At 48.2% G+C, this 25,960-nt stretch overlaps 1 protein-coding gene across 1 annotated transcript; it reads right to left on the bottom strand.

Annotated features, from left to right (window-relative positions):
• Nucleotides 1–1,112: 1,112 nt before the first annotated feature.
• On the bottom strand, nt 1,113–24,183 carry tsr1 (TSR1 ribosome maturation factor). The gene is made up of 15 exons (XM_068008575.1): nt 24,038–24,183; nt 19,335–19,438; nt 18,102–18,318; nt 17,180–17,314; nt 15,997–16,415; nt 14,757–14,904; nt 13,237–13,394; nt 11,920–12,125; nt 11,212–11,371; nt 9,806–9,916; nt 8,983–9,115; nt 6,856–6,972; nt 6,029–6,169; nt 4,722–4,796; nt 1,113–2,785 (listed from the first exon to the last, which is right to left on the bottom strand). The coding sequence occupies exons 1-15, from the start codon at nt 24,156–24,158 to the stop codon at nt 2,607–2,609; spliced, it is 2,424 nt and encodes an 807-aa protein (XP_067864676.1). The 5' UTR covers nt 24,159–24,183; the 3' UTR covers nt 1,113–2,606.
• Nucleotides 24,184–25,960: the final 1,777 nt, after the last annotated feature.

Here is a 25,960-nt window from a genome sequence, read left to right as displayed (position 1 = left end):
TCCTGTTTCAAACAATGCTACACTTGGTACAAGACTGCAGACCCTCAAACAATTCAAACCTATTCCATTTGGAACAGCCCCCATTCCCCACAACCAGCTGCCTCTCTCGAAACTCTACTGGCAGCTGATGTTATATATTCTCAACGGTTGAGTCTGCGGACAGCAGTTTCAGGTGTAGACTGGCCCTGAGGGGAGGCCACTCGAGGGCCTGTACAATGATTTCGAGCAGTGCAATGTTTTACTAATTCAGTGCAAGAGCACGGTAACGGGCAAAATCTTCCTTACATTAGAGGGTTTGTACCACACTGACCGAACGGCTTTAAGACCGAGGGTTAAAGCCAGCACAGCGTGATGAGACCAGTCTCTTCTCGCTGCTGTCTGCTAGGGTTCTAAATGGAATAACTTTAGGCAGGTCTGAACTTACCTCCAATGGACATTAAACACACAAAAATGTCCAATAATTACATATTTACTTTACAGTAAATATTACATTCTCTGTCACAACATTCTTGCCCTATAGACCTCCCCCGCCCTTCCTTCTGGTTTCTAAAGCCTAAAACCCTTCTCTTCAACCATGACTTTGTTCCATCTCAGCCTGGGTGCGTGGTGCAGTGTGTCTGGCTGGGTCAAGCTGGCTGGACCACCTGATCATTCCCTGTCCTTTTTCACATTTGTATTTTCTTCATCAATTCCAACGAAAGACCTGACTGAAGCAGGATGGGTTTTTTCTTCTTTCTTGACTCACCCAACATTCTCTACTTTTATTTCCGATTTCCCACCTCTTGGCCTCTGTACCTGCATCTCTTCTTGTATTTCCATTTCTCTTCCCCGTGTTTGATCCATAACCTTTCCCTTCTTCAGTTGCTCGGTACACCCAGGCTCCTGTTATACAGGACAGACCGGTGCCTGGTACACCCGGGCTCCTGTTATACAGGACAGACCGGTGCCTGGTACACCCGGGCTCCTGTTATACAGGACAGACCGGTGCCTGGTACCCCCGGGCTCCTGTTATACAGGACAGAAATTAGCGTTTAGATAACAGAAAACATGGGTTTAAAAACCGTACAGAATGTAGGAGGCATGGAACACAGGACTGTTGAGGAGTTTCATAGTTCTGAGGTCCTGGAAAATAATTTATTTTTTGTTGAGGGTGGAGGATTTTTTGTAAAAAACTCCCTATACATTCAGCCTGGTTCCTGCTCAATCGGAGGATTCGCCGACACTGAAAATGCAAGAAACCTTCCTGCCCTTCTGTTGTGAGTTCATTGGAATACAACGGAGTGGAAGTTATATTACAGTTTATATAAAGCTCTGGTCAGACCCCATCTGGAGACTGGGTTCAGTTCTGGGCACCGCACCTCAGGAAGGATATATTGGCCTTGGAGGGAGTGCAGTGCAGATTCACCAGAATGATACCGGGGCTAAAAGGGATAAATTATGAGGACAGGTTGCACAGACTCGGCCTGTATTCCCTGAGTATAGAAGATTAAGGGGTGATCTAATCGAGGGGTTTAAGATGATTAAAGGATTTGATAGGGTCGATAGAGAAACTAATTCCTCTGGTGGGGGAGTCCAGAAGGGGGCATAACCTTAAAATTAGAGCCAGGCCGTTCAGGGGTGATGTCAGGAAGCACTTCTTCACACAAAGGGGAGTGGAAATCTGGAACTCTCTCTCCCAGAAAGCTGTTGAGGCTGGGGGTCAATTGAAAATTTCAAAACTGAGATTGATAGATTTTTGTTAGGCAAGGATATTAAAGATTACAGAATCCAGGCGGGTAAATGGAGTTAAGATACAGATCAGCCATGATTTAATTGAATGGCAGAACAGGCTGGAGGGGCTGAATGGCCTCTCCCTGTTCCTATGATCCTAATTCTCCACACTGCCAAATCTCACCCCTCTGAGGCTCGTATCTCCGTTTGGTATTACAGCCAACTCCACTGACAATATTTAGCCGCTTGTCTGAGCCTGATCCTGAATGCAATGTGATCTCACCCAGGTCATCGGAGGCTGGAGAGGCCAGAGAGGAATAAGCTAGGGAGCGATCAGGTGATTCTCCGCAAGAAGGGAGTCAAACCTGGTGGGTGAGTCACCCAGAGCACTTGCACCCACTTCCTACTCTCTGGTTCAGAGCGGTATTAGACAATAGGGTGAGATGAAGTAGGGAGGGAGGAGGCTCGTGTGGCGCATAAACACCGGCATAGACCTGGTGAGCCGAATGGCCTGTTTCTGTGCCGTACGTTCTCTGTAATTCTATGTAAGGCTAAAGAACAGGCTGTCTGTCTGTCTGAGGAAGGTAAGGAGATTTTGGAGGGGGAAATGGAGGAAATAGTAGAACTGCTGAAGTTATTAACTATGTAGGAGACAGCACCTTCCAGCACCATCAGATGGCGCTGATGGTCTTGATAACAGCGCAGTAGTGACTCCTTGTGGCAGTGCAGCAATGCTCTCCACATTTAAAGACAAGTCTCGGGAAATCCAACTCTCCAAACACAGAGATCGGAGAGTTTGTGTTCCAACATTGAGATCCCAGTGATACTGAATTGTAAAATTGGTCTTAATTTTTTTTAAAATAAAAGGCACTGATTCTGAAATCTGGCCGCACGCTCTAGTCCATCTCTATCTCCTGTACATTAACGCTGGGTTCAGCCTTCTCCCACGGCACTGGGTTCGGAAGATACGGATCATATGCCCACTTCGGGAAAACTCGTTTGTATAAGTTCATCAGTACGGTGTCCTGGGATTTGAGCTGGCCATCAAACAAACATTTCATGTGTCCGTGAGTCCCTGCAAACAACACAGGCCAGTGAGATTGATGCGTTAAGTTAGAGTAAGAGTATAGAATACACACGGCCAGGGTTTACACAGTGCATTTCCCCTCTGGGAACAGTCTGTCCCAGGGTTTACACTGAGATTCCCCTCTGGGAACAATCTGCCATGGAGAATGGTACACAGCATGGGGAGGGGGAAGATGGAACAAACTTACATTTATATAGCACCTTCCACAACCTCAGAATGTTACAAAGCACTTGATTGGCACTCCATCCACCACCCTAAACACTCACTCCCTTCACCACCGGCGCACCGTGGTTGCAGTGTGTACCATCCACAGGATGCACTGCAGCAACTCGCCAAGGCTTCTTCGACAGCACCTCCCAAACCCACGACCTCTACCACCTAGAAGGACAAGAGCAGCAGGTTCATGGGAACAACACCACCTGCACGTTCCCCTCCAAGTCTCACCATCCTGACTTGTAAATATATCGCTGTTCCTTCATCGTCGCTGGGTCAAAATCCTGGATCTCCCTACCTAACAGCACTGTGGGAGAACCTTCACCACACGGACTGCAGCGGTTCAAGAAGGCGGCTCACCACCACCTTCTCAAGGGCAATTAGGGATGGGCAATAAATGCCGGACTCGCCAGCGACGCCCACATCCCATGAATGAATAAAAAAAAATTCAACAAAATACTTTCAAAGTGTAGTTGGGGTCGAGATAACAGAGGCAGCAGCCAAACTCTGTCCCCACTATTCAATAAGAGCGCATCACATCTAAATAGACGGTTGGCAGGATGTGGAACACCCGACCAGATACAGTCACGGGCAGAATCCATAATAGTTTTTAAAAAAGGAAGTGGAAAGATTTAAACTGGTATGGAGAACATGAAGGGGAGTGGGATTAGAGGGATAGCTGTTTCAGGGAGCTGGCACAGGCACAGTGGGCCGAATAGCCTCCTTCTGTTCTGTAACGTTCAATTAACATCTTCCACCTGCGACAATGCACAGTCTGGATCGGTCAGCTCGCACATTCGTTGCACAACAGCCACAGGCATTTGTTTAAACAGCACAGCCACTGAAGTAAGCAGCGATTCCAGGTGTAACATCCCAGCCTGCCTGTGAGGGCAGGAACCAGGTGTAACATCCCTGTAATACAGCAGCGTGTGGTGTAGAGCACCAGGCAGGAGCAACACCAAGTCCGAGAGCCAGCAGGACAGTCAGCAGCCGAGCCCAGGTCTGGACGGAGTCAGGCACTCAATGGAACCTGGTACCCAGACGGTATTTAACACAATCAATCAGAGGGCTCCATCTTTGCACTGTAACTATCTAAATAGGATGTCAGCGTGGCTCAGTGGGTGGCACTCTCGCCTCTGAGTCAGAAGGTCATGAGTTCAAGTCCCACTCTAGAGACTTGAGCACATAATCCAGGCTGACACTCAGTGCAGTACTGAGGGAGTGCTGCACTGTCAGAGATGCTACCTTTCAGACGAGACATGAAACCGAGGCCCCGTCTGCCCTCTCAGGTGGACATAAAAGATCCCATGGCACTATTTTGAACAGCAGGGGAGTTCTCCCCCGATCCTGACCAACATTTATCCTTCAACCAACATTATTAAAAACGGATTATCTGGTCATTATCACATTGCTGTTTGTGGGATCTTGCTGTGCACAAATTGCCTGCCGTGTTTCCTACATTATAACAGTGACTACACTTCAAAATGACTTCATTGTCTGTAAAGCATTTTGGGATGTCCTGAGGTCGTGAAAGGCGCTATATAAATGCAAGATCTTTCTTTCTTTCTTTAAACGACAAACCCACCGCTGTGTCTACAATGAAGTATTTACAGAGCCCAGAGACTTTCTCAGCCTGCTCATAAACTCAATACATCCCCTCAGCACAAGCTCAATGTATAACACCTGTAATCGCGTTTGAGGGTCTCCTTACCTAAAGGCTCCTTGATATGACCTCTGCGACCCCACTTTGTTCGAAGTTCCACTGGCTTGAACCACAGCACGTCCTCTGTAAAAATAAAACGTCCCTTTAGTGTCGACGTGAACCGTGTTCGTCAGAAGATACTGTTGTTTAGTGCAGGAGCAAAGAGTTCAGTTACATTCCAGCACTTTGCCTGGAAACTGCTCTCAAGGACATAAACTTTCAACACTTCCTAACTGGCAATTCAGCATCAGTGTTTATCTCATGCTTCTCAAGATGAGGGACATTAGAACTGGGGAATGGAACACTTTCCAATACATGTCCGTACCAAACACTCCCAGGGCAGGTACAGCACAGGTTAGATACAGAGTAAAGCTCCCTCTACACTGTCCCATCAAACACTCCCAGGGCAGGTACAGGGTTAGATACAGAGTAAAGCTCCCTCTACACTGTCCCATCAAACACTCCCAGGGCAGGTACAGGGTTAGATACAGAGTAAAGCTCCCTCTACACTGTCCCATCAAACACTCCCAGGGCAGGTACAGCACAGGTTAGATACAGAGTAAAGCTCCCTCTACACTGTCCCATCAAACACTCCCAGAGCAGGTACAGCACGGGTTAGATACAGAGTAAAGCTCCCTCTACACTGTCCCATCAAACACTCCCAGGGCAGGTACAGGGGGTTAGATACAGAGTAAAGCTCCCTCTACACTGTCCCATCAAACACTCCCAGGGCAGGTACAGCACGGGTTAGATACAGAGTAAAGCTCCCTTTAACACCATACCAGTGGGCCTCAATATCAAACCCTGCCCCTGCTGTATTACTGAAGCATTTTTTCATATCCCACACCCTCCCCAATTGTGCTGCTGAGACAAACAGAGGGGGATGGAACCAGGTTTGATCACTAGTGTGGACCTCAGATGAGGCAGTGGTAGGAACAGGAGGTTTGGACATGGCGCCCCTAAGCTGGGCTCAGTGTGCTGATGTCCCGATTAGCGAAATCTCCCGCTGGCACTCACTGTCTGAGCTTAGTTCATCAATATGATCTTAACTGCTCCTTGACGCTGCGATTCGATTGCAATGGGACGTGACTGGTTACAAACCAGACTCAAGCAGCACCTTTAAATCACGTTACTGACAAAATACATTTCATCATCAGCCAGGGAATCTCCTCCCAGCCGCTCCCTAACTTTAACCGGACGCGCAATGACTCAATCGGCAAGGTCACAGCTGCAGAGCGGGAGCGGCTGTGAGGAAATTCTGGGTGTTTACGTCACGCTCCAGTGAGTAGTATTCTGTAGATCTCTCCCCTCCTCACCTCGGTTGAAGAACATGTACCGGACCACCGATGTCCTCGTCATGATCTTGAAGGGATGGCCACTCAGGGTAATTCTCTTCACAACGACTCTGTCAGGGTTGACATTTAGCACAGAGCCCGTCGCTATCAGGTCTTGCATGCCTGGGATCCAACCAGCAATCAACAAGAATACAAAGAGTGATAGACTGGTGACTGATGAGGTAAGAACCACCATTAAACACAGTACCCTGCCCCCTTTGAAGCAGGTGACTCATGCCGAGTTACGATTCCATTGGCACTCGATGCCCCCCCCCACCCCAGTTCCTCGTATCCAAATGGTCACAGTTCATGCGAGCGCGGATGGAGCGTACTGGCAGGCTATTCCACCACATGGGCATCACAGTCAGTCAATCGACAACCAACGTCCAAACACGTCATCAGGGCTCGCTGGAGAGCAGTCGGACAATTTTCTCTCACTAGCTCAGGGGCACTGAGGCCAATTGAGGGCACAGTATCTCTTTGGAACCCCAGCTGACATCAGCTCACAGTAGAGATGAGGAGCCAAGCCTAGGGCCTTGTGGCGACTGTCTATACCAAACAGGCCATTGAGGGAAGCCCCAGATCAAACAGAATCCGAGGGACCCAGGACTTCATCACATGCAGCGCAGTGTGTATATAGTGATAGCCAACCGCGGTTATAGTTAGATACACCAACTGCCGACACACCTTAGACACACAGACCTCCTCCCCATGCACACGTGTTCACACCCACACTTACACATACCAACACACCAACTTCACCTACCCACCATCGCACTGCAGGCCTGACTTGAATCAGCACTACATACCATTGGCTCTTTGTTTGAACATCAGGACGGAGGCTGAGGGGAAGGTTATTGGGCCGTAGACAGTCCCCACCACAGTGGCGTCCGAACGCAAAAAACGCTCGTATTTGAACTTGTTGGCTATGGGAGGAAAGAGGAGAGGGTCAAAGCAAGGACAAACAGGCTTTATTTGCATCCTCAGGATTTCCCAAAGCACTTGACAGCCACTGAGTTATTTTGAAGTGTGGTCACCGTTATCTGGTAAACAAGGCAGGCAATTGATGTACTGTAAGGTCCTATAAATAACAATGCGATAAATGACCATTTAATATGCTTTTGATGGTGCTGGTTAAAGGAGGAATATTGGCCAGGATACCTGGGAGAACTCCCCTCCTTATCTATGAATAGTGCCCTGAGATCTTTTACATCCACCTTAGAGAGCAGACAGGGCCTCGGTTTATCCTCTCATCTGAGCAGACGGCACCTCCACCAGCCCAACACTCCCTCAGTACAGCACTGGAGTGTCAGCCTAGATTTTGTGCTCAAGTCTCTGGAACGGTGCTTGTGCCCACGACCTCCTGACTCAGAGGCTGACGTGCTACCCACTGAGCCACGGCTGACACCACAACTCAGCTTGAACAAATAGGAACAGGAGATCAATATTTGTGAACAGAGTTAGGACCCTTGTAAGTTTATTAGTGGCTAAGTCACACACACACCAGCAAAGTTAAGGTTCACAGTCTGCTGGTGTCATATGGGGTGAAGGATTTTTTTGGACTTCACCTGGGAGAACCTTCACCACACGGACTGCAGTGGTTCAAGGCGGCAGCTCACCACCACCTTCTCAAGGGCAATTAGGGATGGGCAATAAATGCCGGCCTCGCCAGCGACGCCCACATCCCATGAACGAATTTTTAAAAATTACCCGCTAAAGGAGCAGAATTGGCCATTCTAGGTTTCGAATTGTACTTCCCAATTTAAAGGTTGTATGCATTTCTATCTGTAAACCTACACAATTTTAATGTTAATAAAACCATTAAATAGAAACGGTTAACGTCTCGATGGATTACCCTAAAGAGTTAAAAGAATAAAAAATCTTACAGGGCAACAATTTCAATCAACGCCCTTGAAGGGGTGGGAGTGAAAAATCAGTTATTAATGACTTAGATGAAGGCATAGAAAGTCTCATATCTAAGTTTGCCGATGACACAAAGATTGGTGGCATTGTAAGCAGTGTAGATGAAAACATAAAATTACAAAGCGATATTGATAGATTAGGTGAATGGGCAAAACTGTGGCAAATGGAATTCAATGTAGACAAATGTCATCCACTTTGGACCAAAAAAGGATAGAACAGGGTACTTTCTAAATGGTAAAAAGTTAAAAACAGTGGATGTCCAAAGGGACTTAGGGGTTCAGGTACATAGATCATTGAAGTGTCATGAACAGGTGCAGAAAATAATCAAGAAGGCAAATGGAATGTTGGCCTTTATATCTAGAGGACTGGAGTACAAGGGGGCAGAAGTTATGCTGCAGCTGTACAAAACCCTGGTTAGACCGCACCTGGAGTACTGTGAGCAGTTCTGGGCACCGCACCTTCGGAAGGACATATTGGCCTTGGAGGGAGTGCAGCGTAGGTTTACTAGAATGATACCTGGACTTCAAGGGTTAAGTTACGAGGAGAGATTACACAAATTGGGGTTGTATTCTCTAGAGTTTAGAAGGTTAAGGGATGATCTGATCGAAGTTTATAAGATATTAAGTGGAACAGATAGGGTAGATAGAGAGAAACTATTTCCACTGGTTGGGGATTCTAAGAGTAGGGGGCACAGTCTAAAAATTAGAGCCAGACCTTTCAGGAGTGAGATTAGAAAACATTTCCACACACAAAGGGTGGTAGAAGTTTGGAACTCTCTTCCGCAAACGGCAATTGATACTAGCTCAATTGCTAAATTTAAATGTGAGATAGATAGCTTTTTGGCAACCAAAGGTATTAAGGGATATGGGCCAAAGGCAGGTATATGGAGTTAGATCACAGATCAGCCATGATCTTATCAAATGGCGGAGCAGGCTCGAGGGGCTGAATGGCCGACTCCTGTTCCTATGATCGTTACTCAGTGAGTGAAGCAAGAAAACGCCTAGCTCACTGACCTAACGTGTGCTGCGAATACAGAGGAGGAGCCCGGTAACGCCTGCAGCCACAGTGAAAAACCATCTCCTCTTTGGACTTGATGGGCTCAGTGTTGCTCGCGTGTCTCCTGAGCAGGAAATGGACAACTGACATCTAGAAAAGAGAGAGAGAGAAATCTCAGACGCAGAGCTCGGTACTCGAGGCCGATCACTTTCCCTCACCAAACATTCGCCACAATTAGACTGGGCATTAAAGGGCACAGATAAACGGGGAGCAGGTGGGTGAGCTATCGGAGAATACCCTCCCCAGACCCCACCCTCCCTTCCCCCAGGCCACACCCACCTGAGCCCCACCCCGGGCCCCGCCCTCCCCTGGGCCCCGCCCTCCCCTCCCCTGGGCCCCGCCCTCCCGAGCCCCCGCCCTTCCCTCCATCCATGTTCCCCATGCTCTCACAGAAGACACAGTACTGGTGGCGACAGGTCTGTTACTGAGGGTGGGGGACGATGGCAGCAATGTGAGGGGATGGATCAGTCGTGTATCACGGAACATTGCAGAGTACTGACTCAATTGGATTCTTCATTCTGTATCCCTGGCATCATTGCAGCATACACGTCTGGTTAGGTTTTAAGTCGTAGCCCAGAAATGTTAAACACCCACTGACTTTTATAGTAATAAAAAGGTCAAAAATACACATCTCATCACAATACCAGCAATCCAATGTAGAACAAGTATCTACAATCCCATTGATTCAATAATTGCAATCACAGTCAATTAAGATCAGTTAACCAAAGAAATCGACCCGGCCCTGACCCTTGACCCCGCCCCGCCCTTGCCTGGCTGTACCTTCTGTTCGTGGGGCAGCAGGGTGAAGAGGACCAGGGGGACCTCAGGTTTGAAACTCTCCATCACGGACACCGGCACATTGCAGATATGGACCGTCACGTACCAGCCGGGCTGCATGCGTGGAAATAAAAAATACAATGAGTCAGCTCTGAGGAGCTCAAGATTGAAGATATAGCAAGAAGCAGAAACATCAGCACCCACCGACAGCAACCGTTACGGTACTGAGCCAGACCGACTAGGATAGTCCCAGGTTTCATTCCCAATCTAAGCTGGTGTAGCAGATAGCGGGGAAGAGAAAAACTAGGCAGGGTTCCTGCAAGTGATCGCCGCTTGCTGGAGCATGGGCAGACCTGGGTGATACCCCCCAAGGTAGAATAGCACGCCAGCACACTCACTGTCTCAGCATTGGTGAGGTATTGGAGGGCTGCTGAGCACAGTGGAACGGTACCCCGGCTAGAGTCAGCACTTTCATTGGAGGGGGGGGGGGGGGGGGCAAACTATGATGGAAAATGTAGAACACATCACAGATGTAACATGCAATCCTCAGCGCACCTATATCATCTGCTTTTATTTTTGGATCCCTATCTCTGTAACCTCCTACAACCCTCCGAGATCTCTGCATTCCTCCAACTCTGGCCTATTGTCCATCCTCCACTTCCTTCACCCCGCCATTGGCGGCCGTGCCTGCAGCCGTCTTAGGCCCCAAGCTCTGGAATTCCCTCCCTAAACCTGTTGAGAATATTCAAGACTGAGATCAATGGATATTTGGACTCGAGGGGAATCAAGGGATATGGGGATTGGGCGGGAAAGTGGAGTTGAGGTCAAAGATCAGCCATGATCTGATTGAATGGCGGAGCAGGCTCGAGGGGCCATGTGGCCTACTCCTGCTCCTATTTCTCATGTTCTTATGTCTTCCTCTCTCTCCTCCTTTAAGACGATCCTTAAAACTGAACTCTTTGACCAAGCTTTTGGTTACCTGTCCTAATGTCTCCTTTGGTTCAGTAACAGCTTTTTGTCTGATTACGCTCCTGTAAAGCACCATGGGATGTTTGACTACATTAATGGCGCTGTATAAATACAAGTTGTTATAAAATCAGAGGGGCCCGTGTGCGAAACTGAAATTCATTTAGTACAAGAGGCAGCGTTACAATAAGCTCACTCAGGACCGCCACTGGCAGAAAACAAGTACAACAGTCGGAGGACCCCTGACCACCATCACTAATACAGACAACGCCCTCAATCACTGCACAAGCCATGAAATATCTAATTCCCAATGGGTTTTGAGCTATTAGGTACATTTTTTAGTGCAGCCCAGGATGAAGATGAACCTATAAACTACAAAGCGGTAAGCCGTGTAGGATGCCCTCACCGTGCGTTGAAAGGGCACTATACAAAAACAAAATTACCATTGCGCCTTCCTCCTCCTCTTTAATCTCACTGAAGATTCTTTTTCTCGTTCTGGTAAAGTTCTGGAACTGGAATATTCTGGCGTAATCCCGTGGCAAGTTCTCCTTGGGGTCCCAGGGAGACACCCGGAAACTCTTCAGACCTCTGTACTTCTGAAACCTGCGGTGTTTACAGGAGAGTCATCAAAATGTGAGCAGAATAACCAAACCCCTACACAGGTGGGGGCTAACCAAGTGTTTACACTTCTGTCCAATCATCCTGCCCCCACATCCCACAAGTAGCACTTTTAGGAATCAGAGGTCATATTTACCACTGAACTATGTGCAATACTGGTTCAACAGAGGGATACTCCCCAGTAATATATCAGAGTACATCATAAGGCTTTCCCCTGAAGCAATTTATGAAAGGAAGAGAAGGCTAGAATTTAACATCTTCCAGCAGTGCAACAATTCAAATCATCAAAAACAAAACTGGTTTTAATTGTTAAGAAGTATTTTCTGGATTGAGTCTAGTTTGTTTCCTCCTCAGAGAGGGGCTAGAATGTGGAACTCACATTGCATACAAAATTGGGTCCTGTTCTCACCCAATGTGTGTGCAGCGCCCGCGGTGCCCACCCACCCACCCAGGAGTATCAGTGGACACCAGAGTTGCGAGACTGACTGTCGAGCCCCCACCACTGGGAGAAGCATTACCCAACCGCCATGTACCTGACTCTAGCCAGCACATCCTTTGGAGTGTCCACCTCATCAGGGAACATTTCATCCATGCGCTCCTGCTTGTACTTCTCCAGCATCTCCCTCTCCTCCTCCTCGTCAATCTTTTCATCATAATGATCGTCGCGGACGCTTTCTGGAACAGTCATGGTTTCACATTCCTCACCAGCCTCTTCCTCACCTTCACTTTCGTCGCTGGCCTACAGGTACAGAACACCAGGACATATCAGGCACTGGGGTGACAGACCCCTTTCCCAATTATGTAACCAGTGGCAGCATTAGGCGTCCCCAGGTCAGTTCCAACAAGGGTTACATTCAGCATAAAGCCCCCTTCTATACTGCCCCAAAGGTGTGCCTGCATTTATTTAGGACTTTATCACTTGAGTCCCTACTGCACCCAAAAGAAAGGCTTGCATTTCTATAGTGCCTTTCACAAACTCAGGACGTCCCAAAACGCTTTACAGCCAATTTGCGCACAGCAAGATCCCACAAACAGCAATGTGACAATGACCAGATAATCTGTTTTTAGTGATGTTAGTTGCGAGATAAATATTGGCCAGGACACCGGGGAGAACTCCCCTGCTCTTCTTCCAATGGTGCCGTGGAATCTTTTACAACCACCTGAGAGGGCAGACGGGGCCTCGGTTTAACGTGTCATCCAAAAGACGGCACCTCCGACAGTGCAGCGCTCCCTCAGTACTGCACTGGGAATGTCAGTCTAGATTCTGTGCTCAAGTCTCCAAAGTGGGGCTTGAACCCACAACCTTCTGACTCTGAGGCGAGAGTGCTGGGACACAGCCGACACCCAGGGAACATTTTGGTTTTCCATCCCTTGCAGCCTGAATGAGACTGATGGTCATTGTCCCACTCACTAGGAACTGAGTACACCTTCCCAAAACCCATTTCAGAAAGGGTCTTACAGCCACCTTAGAGCAGACTTCCATTCTGCCTGGGGTGGGTTAGACCCAACTCCCAGGGGGTAAAAAGACATCTTACTAATCCACTATACCACCCAGTCCTGTTCTCCCCGCACCCAAAAACAAAATTTAAATAAAACCAGTGAACAGGGGAGCCTCGGGCATGGAGAAAATAGTGTCAGTTTCACTTACAAGGAGGTTAATATTAAGAGCTCTCAATCAGGACAATGACAGTATCTAGTTGGAATTAAACAGTATTGTTTCTTGGCACCAGGGGGAAAACCCGGGGTGCAATTCCACAAAAAAAAACACAAGTGATTCTTCTTTGACAGTCTGCACACTGACCGACATGCAAGTACAGCCAACGGGATTCAAATATCTGTAGGTTGTTTACCTGTGACACTGCCTCCCCCATCAGGTCTTCCTCCTCCATATCTCCATCACTTCCTTCCTCATCCACCTCTTCCTCGTCATCCAGAATCCACGCAGCCTGGTAATCGGACGTGCCTTTCGGGACTCTCCGAACAATCTTCCTGGTTTCCTTTATTGCCTCTAAAACAAAAACAGTGTGAAGGGCAGAGCAGTGAGTGACAGTGGAGATACCAGGGCACTGTGCTGCTCTGTAACGTGCTGTGCCAAGGAGAGGCAGCTCACGGGATCTCCATACACCAATCCCCATCCCACGCAATTCAAACCTTGGCTGTGTCAAGGGGAGAGGCTCACAGCAACAAGCGGGTAACCACAAGCGCTGTAACGTACCGCGCAGTGAATGGATCGAGTTGGTACGGGTCTGTGAAAGGCCATCTGCCAGCTCTCTTAGTTGAGTGAGGGAGGGAAGAAGGAGGCAGAGAGAGAAGCACAATGACAGACAGAGAGACAAAAAGAGAGTACTATTTTGTCCAAATAAAACTCAGTGCCACTGATATCCTGATTGATGGTTTTGATGAACTTCAGTTTAAAAATGAGCTAATACGGCAAATCGGAGTGGCATGTAGAGGCTCCTACCGTTTGATAAAAACCTACTGCATAGTTCTAACAATCTAGCTCCACAATGTACTGATCATCAGGCCCACTGGCTTAGCGATTATACACAATTCTATCAGCTTTACCAGAGTTTGGGAATGTAGGATTCAGCCTCTAATGCGCCCTCCTTCCTCACCATCACTGGGGTTAGAGCCTCCTGCTCTCTGGAGTTCTCTCCCTAAACCTCGCTGCCTCACTCCTCACCATCTCTCCCAACTCTTCCACTAGTGCTTGGCATCTGCCTCGCCATCGCTTTGGGACTGTCACATTTTGGGACTTGGATCACTTTTTCACAGAAAGGATTTGGGTAAAGATTAAATTTAAATGCAAGGGGGTAAAAGCAAAGTGTATTCACACAAGTTTTTTTTAAGAAAGCACCACAATGAAAGGTAGTTAAAATGCTAATGAACTAGTCATTGAGACGGTTTCCCAATGACGGAAGACAAGCCATTCATTAGCCTGTTCAGTAGTCAGTTAGCACCTCACACCCACTGTGTTGGGAAGTGTCTGGTTGTGAGTGATTGACAGGGGTCATTTGGCCTGCCCCTTTGGTTGTGAACACGGAGATAAAATGGGGGCAAAAACACACCCCAACACTCAGGTTTCCAAACAGAAAGTTGCTATGGCAGGCTTTCACCAGAATCAGAAGGTTAGAATGCAGGAAGTTACAAGTTTTTAAAAATTATTCATTTTCAGGATCTGTGGGTCACTGTCAAGACCAACATTTATTACCCATTCTAGTTGCCCACGAGATAGTGATAGTGAGCCTTCTCCTTGAACCGCCACAGTCCGTTTGGTGAAGGTGTTCAGCAAAACAAGCTCTGTTCATGCTTTAGGGGTCAGTGTGTACAAGGAATTTATCAGCACCGATCAGTCTTGCTGAGTACTCACCCTCGGCTTCTCGCAGTTCTTCATCAGTTGGCCAGGTCTGCTCCCCCTCCATTGGATCGGGAACCACCTCCGACTCTAGCGCGGCCTGTTTGCTGGGATCTGCTTTCATCAGAACTTTCAGGTCCTCTTCCATATCCACAGTGGGATCCTAACAAAGGAAGAGGAATCTATCAACGGAGATCGGAAAGAGGGAAGAGAACATTGAGCTCATTCTGACTGCCCCGTCTTTTTGACGTTTGCCCCAAGAACCACATAGTTTATCATCTACGGAGTCTCTTCTTCCAAAAAAAATAGGAACTCCCAGAAAAACCAAGTGCAACATCTATCTAAGTATAAAATCTGTACACAATATATTAAAAAACTTGTGTCAGCTCACACTGCCCATCAACTGTTTCCATTATAAATATTTATTTCTATATTTATAATGGAAACTGCCTATGTAAACTTGTCACGCTTTAATTACTCCCTCCCACCAATAGAGGCGCTGCATCAACACTGGTGGACGGTGTAATTACAGTGTGACAAGTTTACATAGGCAGTTTCCATTATAAATGTGGCCAGAGGCAATTGTAATGGAAATATGAAAAGAATGTATGCCTTCAAAATAACAACTGAATTAAATGTACACACCCTGGTCCAACTATCCCCTGGCCTCTAAACCCACTTCAACTGAGGACTATACTTGGTCGCGACTCTCCCTGTGCGAGAAGGGCCAGTACTGATGTTGAATATTTCACATATTTGTTAGAATGGTTCCAGGGATGAGGGACTTCAGTTATGTGGAGAGACTGGAGAAGCTGGGGTTGTTCTCCTTAGAATAGAGACGGTTAACGGGAGATTTAATAGCGGTGTTCAAAATTATGAGGGGTTTTGATAAAGTAAATAAGGAGAAACTGTTTCCACTGGCAGGAGGGAAAGTAACCAGAGGACACAGAATTAAGATAATTGGCAAAAGAACCAGAGGGGAGATAAGGAGAATTTTTTTTTAAACACAGCGAGTTCTGGAATGCGCTGCCTGAAAGGGTGGTGGAAGCAGATTCAATAGTAACTTTCAAAATGGAATTGGATAAATACTTGAAAAGCAAAAATTTGCAGGGTTGTTGGGAAAGAGCAGGAGTGGAATTAATTGGATAGCTCTTTCAAAGAGCCGGCACAGGCACGATGGATCGAATGGCCTCCTTCTGTACTGTATGATTCTATAAGCATTGTAGATGCATCAGCCAGCTATCTTTTTACTCACTCTCATCTCCGTATCCTCTCTTTTCTTAGTAGTCTTGGTGTTGAGGGGCATGGGGTCAGGTGGACCATCGATCTGACTCATCTGGAAATCTCCGTGTCCTACAATGTGAACCAGCTTGTTCACATTCAGCGCCTGACCCCGCACATAACCGGACACCTTCAGTGTTCCCACAAGTCCCACTATGTCGCTGGCCTCAAAGTCCACCCGCTGAGCCAGTAAATAGGACCGCCGGTCCCGGAAAGCCATGCGTCGCTGTTTCTGCATGGCGATGTGTCTGATAACCAGCACGGCCTCCTGCTCCGTATCCAGGTAAAAGGGTTTGGCATCAAGGAAACGTTTCTCCAACATCTTGCTCAGGTGCTTCTTGGCATCCATTCGCTTCTTGACGGGAAGGTCATTAATTCCTTGAACCACGAACACTGTGGGATGAGAGCCGGTTATAAATGCAGCACCTGTAGGACCAGACTCTCTCAACTCCCTGTCACCCCACGCCAAGCACCAACAGCAGCTGGCAGGGTACGTTACGACCGATCAGGGGAATTTTTAGCAGCAGGAAAAGGCCATTAGACCCAACAAGCCCATCTCCTTTTGATGGATTTGAACCCCATCCACAGAGTCCCTCGGCCCCACCCACCCACCCACCGTATTCCCCTGGGCAGTGGGGCACCAACGCGCTGCAGCAAAACATGGCCTTGATGTTCCCAGGTAGCTTAAATTATACAATGACTTTGGTCAATCATTTTTTCTATTAAAATTAGAATTTTATTAATTTTGTTCACCTTTTAAAATATTTATTCTCAGGATGAGGGTGTCGTCAGCAAAGCTGGCATTTATTGCCCTGAGAAAGTGGTGGTGGGCCTTCTTCTTGAAGGTGGCTTGCTAGGCCACTTCAGGGGGCAATTAAGAGTCAACCACGTTGGTGTGGGACTGGAGTCACATACAGGCCCAGACCGGGTAAGGACGGCAAGTTTCCGTCCCCAAAGGACATTAGTGAACCAGTTGGGTTTTTACGACAATCCGACAGCTTCATGGTTTACTGATAAGTTTTTTTTTAAATCTAAATTTAAATTTTCAAATGGGATTTGAACTCATTCTCTGGATTATTAGTCCAGTAACATAACTACTACACGACCGTATCCCATCAGCAAACCCCAGACAGCGCATGCACACAAAATCCACATACCATGGCTGGGGAGTCCCTGTGCAAACAGGCAGGAGAGGCAAAAGTCCCCATAACTGTCCCATCCCTCATACGGGTCCAGCACAAACATCAGCGTGTCTGCTACTTTGGCGAGATCAAGAATTGCATGGATATCACCTAAAAAGGAAATAGAATTAAGTGTGAATATAGGAACAGGAGGCCATTCAGCCCCTCGAGCCTGTTCAGCCATTCAATTAGATCACGGCTGATCGATATCTTAACTCTTGCTTCCGTAACCCTTAATACCCAACAAAAATCTACCGATCTCAGTTTTGAAAGCTCCAATTGACCCCCAGCATCCACAGCCTTTTAGGGGAGAGAGTTCCAGATTTCCACTCCCCTTTGTGTGCAGAAGTGTTTCCTGACATCACCCCTGAACAGCCCAGCTCTAATTTTAAGGTTATGCCCCCTTGTTCTGGACTCCCCCCACCAGAGGAAAGTTTCTCTCTATCTACCCTATTAAACCCCTTTATCATTTTAAAGAGGTCAATTAGATCACCTCTCAGCTATCTAAACTCAAGGGAATACAAGCCTAGTCTATGCAACCTGTCCTTTAATTTAACCTTTTTAGCCCCGATATCATTCTGGTGAATCTGAGCTGCACCCCATCCAAGGCCAATATATCTTTCCTGGGGTGTGGTGCCCAGAACTGAACCCAGTGACTCCAGATGGTGTCTGATGAAGACTCTGTACAACTGAAGCATCACTTCCTCCCCTTTTATTCCAGCATCCTATTTGCCTTTTTGATCACTTTTTTTTGTACCTGTGCACTAGCTTTTAGTGATTTGTGTACATGGACACCCAAATCCCTTTGCACATCTCATTTCCTTTGGGGTTGCATCTGCCGCTGGGTATGCAGGACCGTTCGAGATGGCGTTGTGCGCTGGAGGTCTCAGTCACTCACCTGAATTCGCTCGGACGAAGTAGAACCTCTGTTTGAACCTGGGGAAGACTAACCCAAAGCGCTCGGCACCGTCATTGCTCTCGTACACACTTGCGGTCTCATCACTCTGAATCAGCCTCAGGGTGTTCTGGGCTGTGATGCCAGCGTGCAGCAGGATTACTGCCACCAGGTGAGGGGGGCCATCTTTACTGCCCAGACTCCTCTTCTCCGCGAGCACCTGCAAAGGGAACAAGCGTCCAACGATTCACTTGGTGTTCACAATTCATAAGTTTAACCTGCTTCAGTTGTACAGACCCTTGGTCAGACCCCACCTGGCGTACTGCATTCAGTTCTGGGCACCGCATCTCAGGAAGGATAGATTGGGTTTGGCAGATGCATGGTGCAGATTCACAAAAATTATACTAGGGTTTAAAAGGTTTAAATTATGAGGGCAGAAACAATGAAGAAGCTTAGCTTGTATTCCCTTGAGTTTAGATGGTTGAGGATATTTAAAATGGCCGAGATATTTAAAATGATTAAGCGATTTGATATGGTAGAGAGAAACTATTTCCTCTGGTGGGGGAATCTAGAACAAGGGGGCACAATCTTAAAATTAGAGTTAGGCTGTTCAGGAGTAAAATCGGGAAGCACTTTTTACACACAGGGGAGTGGAAATCTCCCCAAAAGGCTGAGGATGCTGGGGGGTCAATTGAAAATTTCAAGACTGAGATTGGCAGATTTTTGTTGGGTATGGGTATCAAGGGATCCAAAGGAAAGGCGGGTAAATGGAATTGAGATAGAGATCAGCCACGATTTAACGGAATGGCGGAACAGGCTCAAGGAGCTGAACGGCCTCCTCCTGTTCCCAGGGCTCTGCCATTCCCTCCCCGTCATTTGGAAACAGTTCCAAGTGGCTCTTCCTCTAATTTTCATTTCCTATGTGGAAGAAACTTGCTGCCACTCAGGATTAGAAGCAGGTACTGGGGGCTCGAGGAGCGGGTCTCACCTCCCATCCACCGTGGTGCACTGATCTCTGCTGGGCTGCATCACCACTACATACAAATACATTCTCTCTAAAGCGCCTTATTGGACAGAGAGATAAATAGAAAAGGGAGCCAACAGCAAACCACAGCCGGGCTGCCATCATCGTGGAAACAGCACAGGCATCAGTGCTGCGACTGAGGACTGTCCTTGCCTCTCCTTTCAGGACAGATCTCTTCAAATGGGTCGGGGTGAAGGGGGGGAATCACTCACCGCCTCCCTCTTCTGATGTCGGATCTGATTTGCTTTGTGTCTCCGGTCATGTTTCTTCAAGTCTTTCTTCAGCTTCTTACTAATCACTTTAACAGAGACCCTTCCTGCGAACACAGATTAACACAGTGTGGTCAATAAACCAGGCTCCACGTTCAATTAAGCATGGGCTGCCCCCCCACCCCCGGCAAACAGGGGACTGCCCCCCCGCCACCCCCGGCAAACAGGGGGCCGCCCCCCCGCCAAACAGGGGGCCGACCCCCCCCAACCCGGCAAACAAGGGGCCGCCCCCCCCCCACCACCCCCGGCAAACAGGCGGCCGACCGCCCCCCCCCACCGGCAAACAGAGGAGTCAGAGGGGTATTCTGGGAGAAGTCGGCTCAGTCACCTCCACTGAACAGTGGGCAGCAGAAGAACTGGTGTCGAGGAGCAGTTAAACCCGAAACACTACACTTGTGTTTCCCTCCCTCCCACCTCCTCGAACCAAAAAAAAAGGAGGCACTGTGAGGAGGGCAGGCAAGTTGACTCGGAGGAGGATCGAGCTCCTGCAGCTGCTGGAGGCACGAAGTCACAGCCAACAGGTAAGTGATTGGCTGGTGACTGGTCAGTAGTTTTTCTTTTTCTCCTCTTGACATTGTAGTTGTTGTTAAGCTAACTTAAGGGTTAAGTCATGGCAGGAGATCCCAGGGCCGTGTCATGTTCCTCTTGTGGGATGTGGGAATTCAGGGATCCTTCCTGTATCCCTGATTCCTTCACCTGCGGGAAGTGTGTCCAGCTGCAGCTATTGTTTGACCGCTTGACGGCTCTGGAGCTGCGGATGGACTCACTTTGGGGCATCCGCGATGCTGAGGAAGTCGTGGATAGCACGTTCAGTGAGTTGGTCACACCACAGATAAAAATTACTGAGGGAGATAGTGAATGGGTGACCAACAGACAGAGGAAGAGCAGGAAGGCAGTGCAGGGGTCCCCTGCGGTCATCTCCCTCCAAAACAGGTATACCGTTTTGGATACTGTTGGGGGAGATGGCTCACCAGGGGAAGGTGACAGCAGCCAGGTTCATGGCACCGTGGCTGGCTCTGCTGCACAGGAGGGCAGGAAAAAGAGTGGCAGAGCTATAGTGATAGGGGACTCGATTATAAGGGGAATAGACAGGCGTTTCTGCGGACGCAACCGAGACTCCAGGACGGTATGTTGCCTCCCTGGTGCAAGGGTCAGGGATGTCTTGGAGCGGCTGCAGGACATTCTGGAGGGGGAGGGTGAACAGCCAGTTGTCGTGGTGCATATAGGTACCAACGATATAGGTAAAAAACGGGATGAGGTTCGACAAGCTGAATTTAGGGAGTTAGGAGTTAAACTAAAGAGTAGGACCTCAAAGGTAGTAATCTCAGGATTGCTACCAGTGCCACGGGCTAGTCAGAGCAGCAATGACAGGATAGCTAGGATGAATACGTGGCTTGAGAGATGGTGCAAGAGGGAGGGATTCAAATTCCTGGGCCATTGGAACCGGTTCTGGGGGAGGTGGGACCAGTACAAATTGGACGGTCTGCATCTGGGCAGGACTGGAACCAATGTCCTAGGGGGAGTGTTTGCTAGTGATGTTGGGGAGGGTTTAAACTAATGTGGCAGGGGGATGGGAACCGATGCAGGAAGTCAGTGGGAAGTAAAGTGGTGACAGAAACAAAAGGCAGTAAGGGAGAGTGCACAGAACATGACCGGACAGATGGTCTGAGAAAGCAGGGCAAAGACCAAGGGAAGTCTAGATTAAACTGCATTTATTTCAATGCAAGAAGTCTGATGGGCAAGGCAGATGAACTCAGGGCATGGATGGGTACATGGGACTGGGATGTTATGGCTATTACTGAAACATGGCTAAGGGAGGGGCAGGACTGGCAGCTCAATGTACCAGGGTACAGATGCTATAGGAAAGATAGAGCAGGAGGTAAGAGAGGAGGGGGAGTTGCATTCTTGATTAGGGAGAACATCACGGCATTAGTGAGAGGGGATATATCCGAGGGTGCGCCTACTGAGTCTATATGGGTAGAACTGAAAAATAAGAAGGGAGAGATCACTTTGATAGGATTGTACTACAGACCCCCAAATAGTCAACGGGAAATTGAGGAGCAAATAAGTAAGGAGATTACAGACAGCTGCAAGAAAAATAGGGTGGTAATAGTAGAGGACTTTAACTTTCCCAACATTGACTGGGACAGCCATAGCATTTGGGGCTTGGATGGAGAGAAATTTGTTGTGTGTATTCAGGAGGAATTTCTCATTCAGTATGTGGATGGCCCGACTGGAGAGGGGGCAAAACTTGACCTCCTCTTGGGAAATAAGGAAGGGCAGGTGACAGAAGTGTTAGTGAGGGATCACTTTGGGACCAGTGATCATAATTCCATTAGTTTTAAGATAGCTATGGAGAATGATAGGTCTGGCCCAAAAGTTAAAATTCTAAATTGGGGAAAGGCCAATTTTGATGGTATTAGACAGGGACTTTCAGAAGTTGATTGGGAGAGTCTGTTGGCAGGCAAAGGGACGACTGGTAAGTGGGAGGCTTTCAAAAGTGTGTTAACCAGGGTTCAGGGTAAGCACATTCCTTATAAAGTGAAGGGCAAGGCTGGTAGAAGTAGGGAATCTTGGATGACTCGGGAGATTGAGGCACTAGTCAAAAAGAAGAAGGAGGCATATGACATGCATAGGCAGCTGGGATCAAGTGGATCCCTTGAAGAGTATAGAGATTGCCGGAGTAGAGTTAAGAGAGAAATCAGGAGGGCAAAAAGGGGACATGAGATTGCTTTGGCAGATAAGGCAAAGGCGAATCCAAAGAGCTTCTACAAATACATAAAGGGCAAAAGAGTAACTAGGGAGAGAGTAGGGCCTCTTAAGGATCAACAAGGTCATCTATGTGCGGAACCACAAGAGATGGGTGAGATCCTGAATGAATATTTCACATCGGTATTTACGGTTGAGAAAGGCATGGATGTTAGGGAACTTGGGGAAATAAATAGTGTTGTCTTGAGGAGTGTACATATTACAGAGAGGGAGGTGCTGGAAGTCTTAACGCGCATCAAGGTAGATAAATCTCCAGGACGTTATGGGAGGTTAGGGAGGAAATTGTGGGTCCCCTAGCAGAGATATTTGAATCATCGACAACTACAGGTGAGGTGCCTGAAGATTGGAGGGTAGCAAATGTTGTGCCTTTGTTTAAGAAGGGCGACAGGAAAAAGCCTGGGAACTACAGACCAGTGAGCCTGACATCTGTAGTGGGTAAGTTGTTAGAGGGTATTCTGAGGGACAGGATCTACAGGCATTTGGAGAGGCAGGGACTGATTAGGAACAGTCAGCATGGTTTTGTGAGAGGAAAATCATGTCTCACGAATTTGATTGAGTTTTTTGAAGGGGTAACCAAGAAGATAGATGAGGGCTGTGCAGTAGACGTGGTCTACATGGACTTCAGCAAAGCCTTTGACAAGGTACCGCATGGTAGGTTGTTGCATAAGGTTAAATCTCACGGGATCCAAGGTGAGGTAGCCAATTGGATACAAAATTGGATTGATGACAGAAGACAGAGGGTGGTTGTCGAGGGTTGTTTTTCAAACTGGAGGCCTGTGTCCAGCGGTGTGCCTCAGGGATCGGTGCTGGGTCCGCTGTTATTTGTTATTTATATTAATGATTTGGATGAGAATTTAGGAGGCATGGTTAGTAAGTTTGCAGATGACACCAAGATTGGTGGCATTGTGGACAGTGAAGCAGGTTATCTAGGATTGCAACGGGATCTTGATAAATTGGGCCAGTGGGCCGATGAATGGCAGATGGAGTTTAATTTAGATAAATGTGAGGTGATGCATTTTGGTAGATCGAATCGGGCCAGGACCTACTCCGTTAATGGTAGGGCGTTGGGGAGAGTTATAGAACAAAGAGATCTAGGAGTACAGGTTCATAGCTCCTTGAAAGTGGAGTCACAGGTGGATAGGATGGTGAAGAAGGCATTCAGCATGCTTGGTTTCATTGGTCAGAACATTGAATACAGGAGTTGGGATGTCTTGTTGAAGTTGTACAGGGCATTGGTGAGGCCACACTTGGAATACTGTGTACAGTTCTGGTCACCCTATTATAGAAAGGATATTATTAAACTAGAAAGAGTGCAGAAAAGATTTACTAGGATGCTACCGGGACTTGATGGTTTGACTTATAGGGGGAGGTTGGACAGACTGGGACTTTTTTCCCTGGAGAGTAGGAGGTTAAGGGGTGATCTTATAGAAGTCTATAAAATAATGAGGGGCATCGATAAGGTAGATAGTCAAAATCTTTTCCCAAAGGTAGGGGAGTCTATAACGAGGGGGCATAGATTTAAGGTGAGAGGGGAGAGATACAAAAGGGTCCAGAGGGGCAATTTTTTCACTCAAAGGGTGGTGAGTGTCTGGAACGAGCTGCCAGAGGCAGTAGTAGAGGCGGGTACAATTTTGTCTTTTAAAAAGCATTTGGACAGTTACATGGGTAAGATGGGTATAGAGGGATATGGGCCAAGTGCAGGCAATTGGGACTAGCTTAGTGGTATAAACTGGGCGACAGGGACATGTTGGGCCGAAGGGCCTGTTTCCATGTTGTAAACTTCTATGATTCTATGATTCACCCCCCCGAGTCACGTGGCGCGGCCCATTCCCCGCCTGCTCCTGTCTCCATGGCGGCCGCTCCCCCCGCCCCGGTACCTTTGCTGTCCCGCTCCAGCCCGCCCTTGCTGCGGTGCCGGCCCGTTTTGTGCGTCTTGTTGGACTGTTTGAAGGAGCCCGGTCGGTGCGGCTCCTGCTTCACCTCTCCTCCACCCGCCATCTTACCAAAGAGCTCGCTGGGGGTCGCAGGAGGGAACACACAGCTCACTGTCCCCGCTGCATTCTGGGTCCTTGGAGGACCCGGACAAACAACGGTGCGGGCGGGCGCGTTAACTTCAATCTTAAGTGAAGTTCATTACTTGGTTTCTGAAAACAAAAGGGAGAAATGATGGGGGAGATTCAAATTGTTTTTTCTCCATTCTTTACTGCTCCCTTGGAGTCACTTTTTTGGGCTCAAAATATAAATTATCTTGATGTATGTGTCTGTAAAAAGGCCCTGTTGATGCACATATTTGAGCACAAAATCTAGGCTGACACTCCCAGTGCCGGTACTGAGGGAGTGCTGCACTGTCAGAGGTGCCGTCTTTCGGATGAGACGTTAAACCGAGGCCCCGTCTGCTCTCTTGGGTGGGCGTAAAAGATCCCATGGCCACTATTGGAAGAAGAGAAGGGGAGTTCTCCCCAATGTCCTGGCCAATAATTATCATTCAACGAACATCACTAAAAGCAGATGATCTGGTCATTATCACATTGCGGTTTGTGGGATCTTGCTGTGCGAAAATTGGTTGCTGTGTTTCCTACATTACAACAGTGACTACACTTCAAAAGTGCCTCATTGGTTGTAAGGTGCTTTGGAACGCCCTGAGGTTGTGTGATCTCTAATGAACCATTCAGCTCCACTTTCCTAAAGCAATCCCAAACTAATCCCACTGCCCCGCTCTCTCCCCGTAGTCCTGTATCAATCCCAAACTAATCCCACTGTCCCGCTCTCTCCCTATAGTCCTGTATCAATCCCAGGATAATCCCACTGCCCCGCTCTCTCCCTATAGTCCTGTATCAATCCCAGGATAATCCCACTGCCCCGCTCTCTCCCCGTAGTCCTGTATCAATCCCAAACTAATCCCACTGCCCCGCTCTCTCCCCGTAGTCCTGTATCAGTCCCAAACTAATCCCACTGTCCCGCTCTCTCCCCGTAGTCCTGTATCAGTCCCAAACTAATCCCACTGCCCCGCTCTCTCCCCGTAGTCCTGTATCAGTCCCAAACTAATCCCACTGCCCCGCTCTTTCCCTTTAGCCCTGTATCAATCCCAGAATAATCCCACTGCCCCGCTCTCTCCCCATAGCCCTGTATCAATCCCAAACTAATCCCACTGCCCCGCTCTCTCCCCATAGTCCTGTATCAATCCCAAACTAATCCCACTGCCCCGCTCTCTCCCCATAGTCCTGTATCAATCCCAAACTAGTCCCACTGCCCTGCTCTCTCCCCATAGTCCTGCATCAATCCCAAACGAATCCCACTGCCCTGCTCTCTCCCCATAGTCCTGTATCAATCCCAAACTAGTCCCACTGCCCTGCTCTCTCCCCATAGTCCTGCATCAATCCCAAACTAATCCCACTGCCCCGCTCTCTCCCCATAGCCCTGTATCAATCCCAAACTAATCCCACTGCCCCGCTCTCTCCCCATAGTCCTGTATCAATCCCAAACTAATCCCACTGCCCCACTCTCTCCCCATAGCCCTGTATCAATCCCAAACTAATCCCACTGTCCCGCTCTCTCCCCGTAGTCCTGTATCAGTCCCAAACTAATCCCACTGCCCCGCTCTCTCCCCGTAGTCCTGTATCAGTCCCAAACTAATCCCACTGCCCCGCTCTTTCCCTTTAGCCCTGTATCAATCCCAGAATAATCCCACTGCCCCGCTCTCTCCCCATAGCCCTGTATCAATCCCAAACTAATCCCACTGCCCCGCTCTCTCCCCATAGTCCTGTATCAATCCCAAACTAATCCCACTGCCCCGCTCTCTC

The sequence above is a fragment of the Heptranchias perlo genome, chromosome 28 (genome assembly GCF_035084215.1).
Source record: "Heptranchias perlo isolate sHepPer1 chromosome 28, sHepPer1.hap1, whole genome shotgun sequence".
NCBI lineage: Eukaryota > Metazoa > Chordata > Chondrichthyes > Hexanchiformes > Hexanchidae > Heptranchias > Heptranchias perlo.
Note: the sequence above shows the minus strand (reverse complement) of the source record. Positions and strands in the feature narration are given on the sequence as shown.

Bases quoted from the DNA above. Each gene is read 5' to 3' on its own strand.
- tsr1 (XM_068008575.1), bottom strand. From the start codon at position 24,158: ATGGCGGGTGGAGGAGAGGTGAAGCAGGAGCCGCACCGACCGGGCTCC. The intron at 16,416-17,179 runs GTATGTGGATTT...CTCATCCCACAG, and splicing joins ACAGGGACTCCCCAGCCATG to TGTTCGTGGTTCAAGGAATT. The intron at 9,917-11,211 runs GTAATTTTGTTT...CCACGCATGCAG, and splicing joins AGGAGGAGGAAGGCGCAATG to CCCGGCTGGTACGTGACGGT.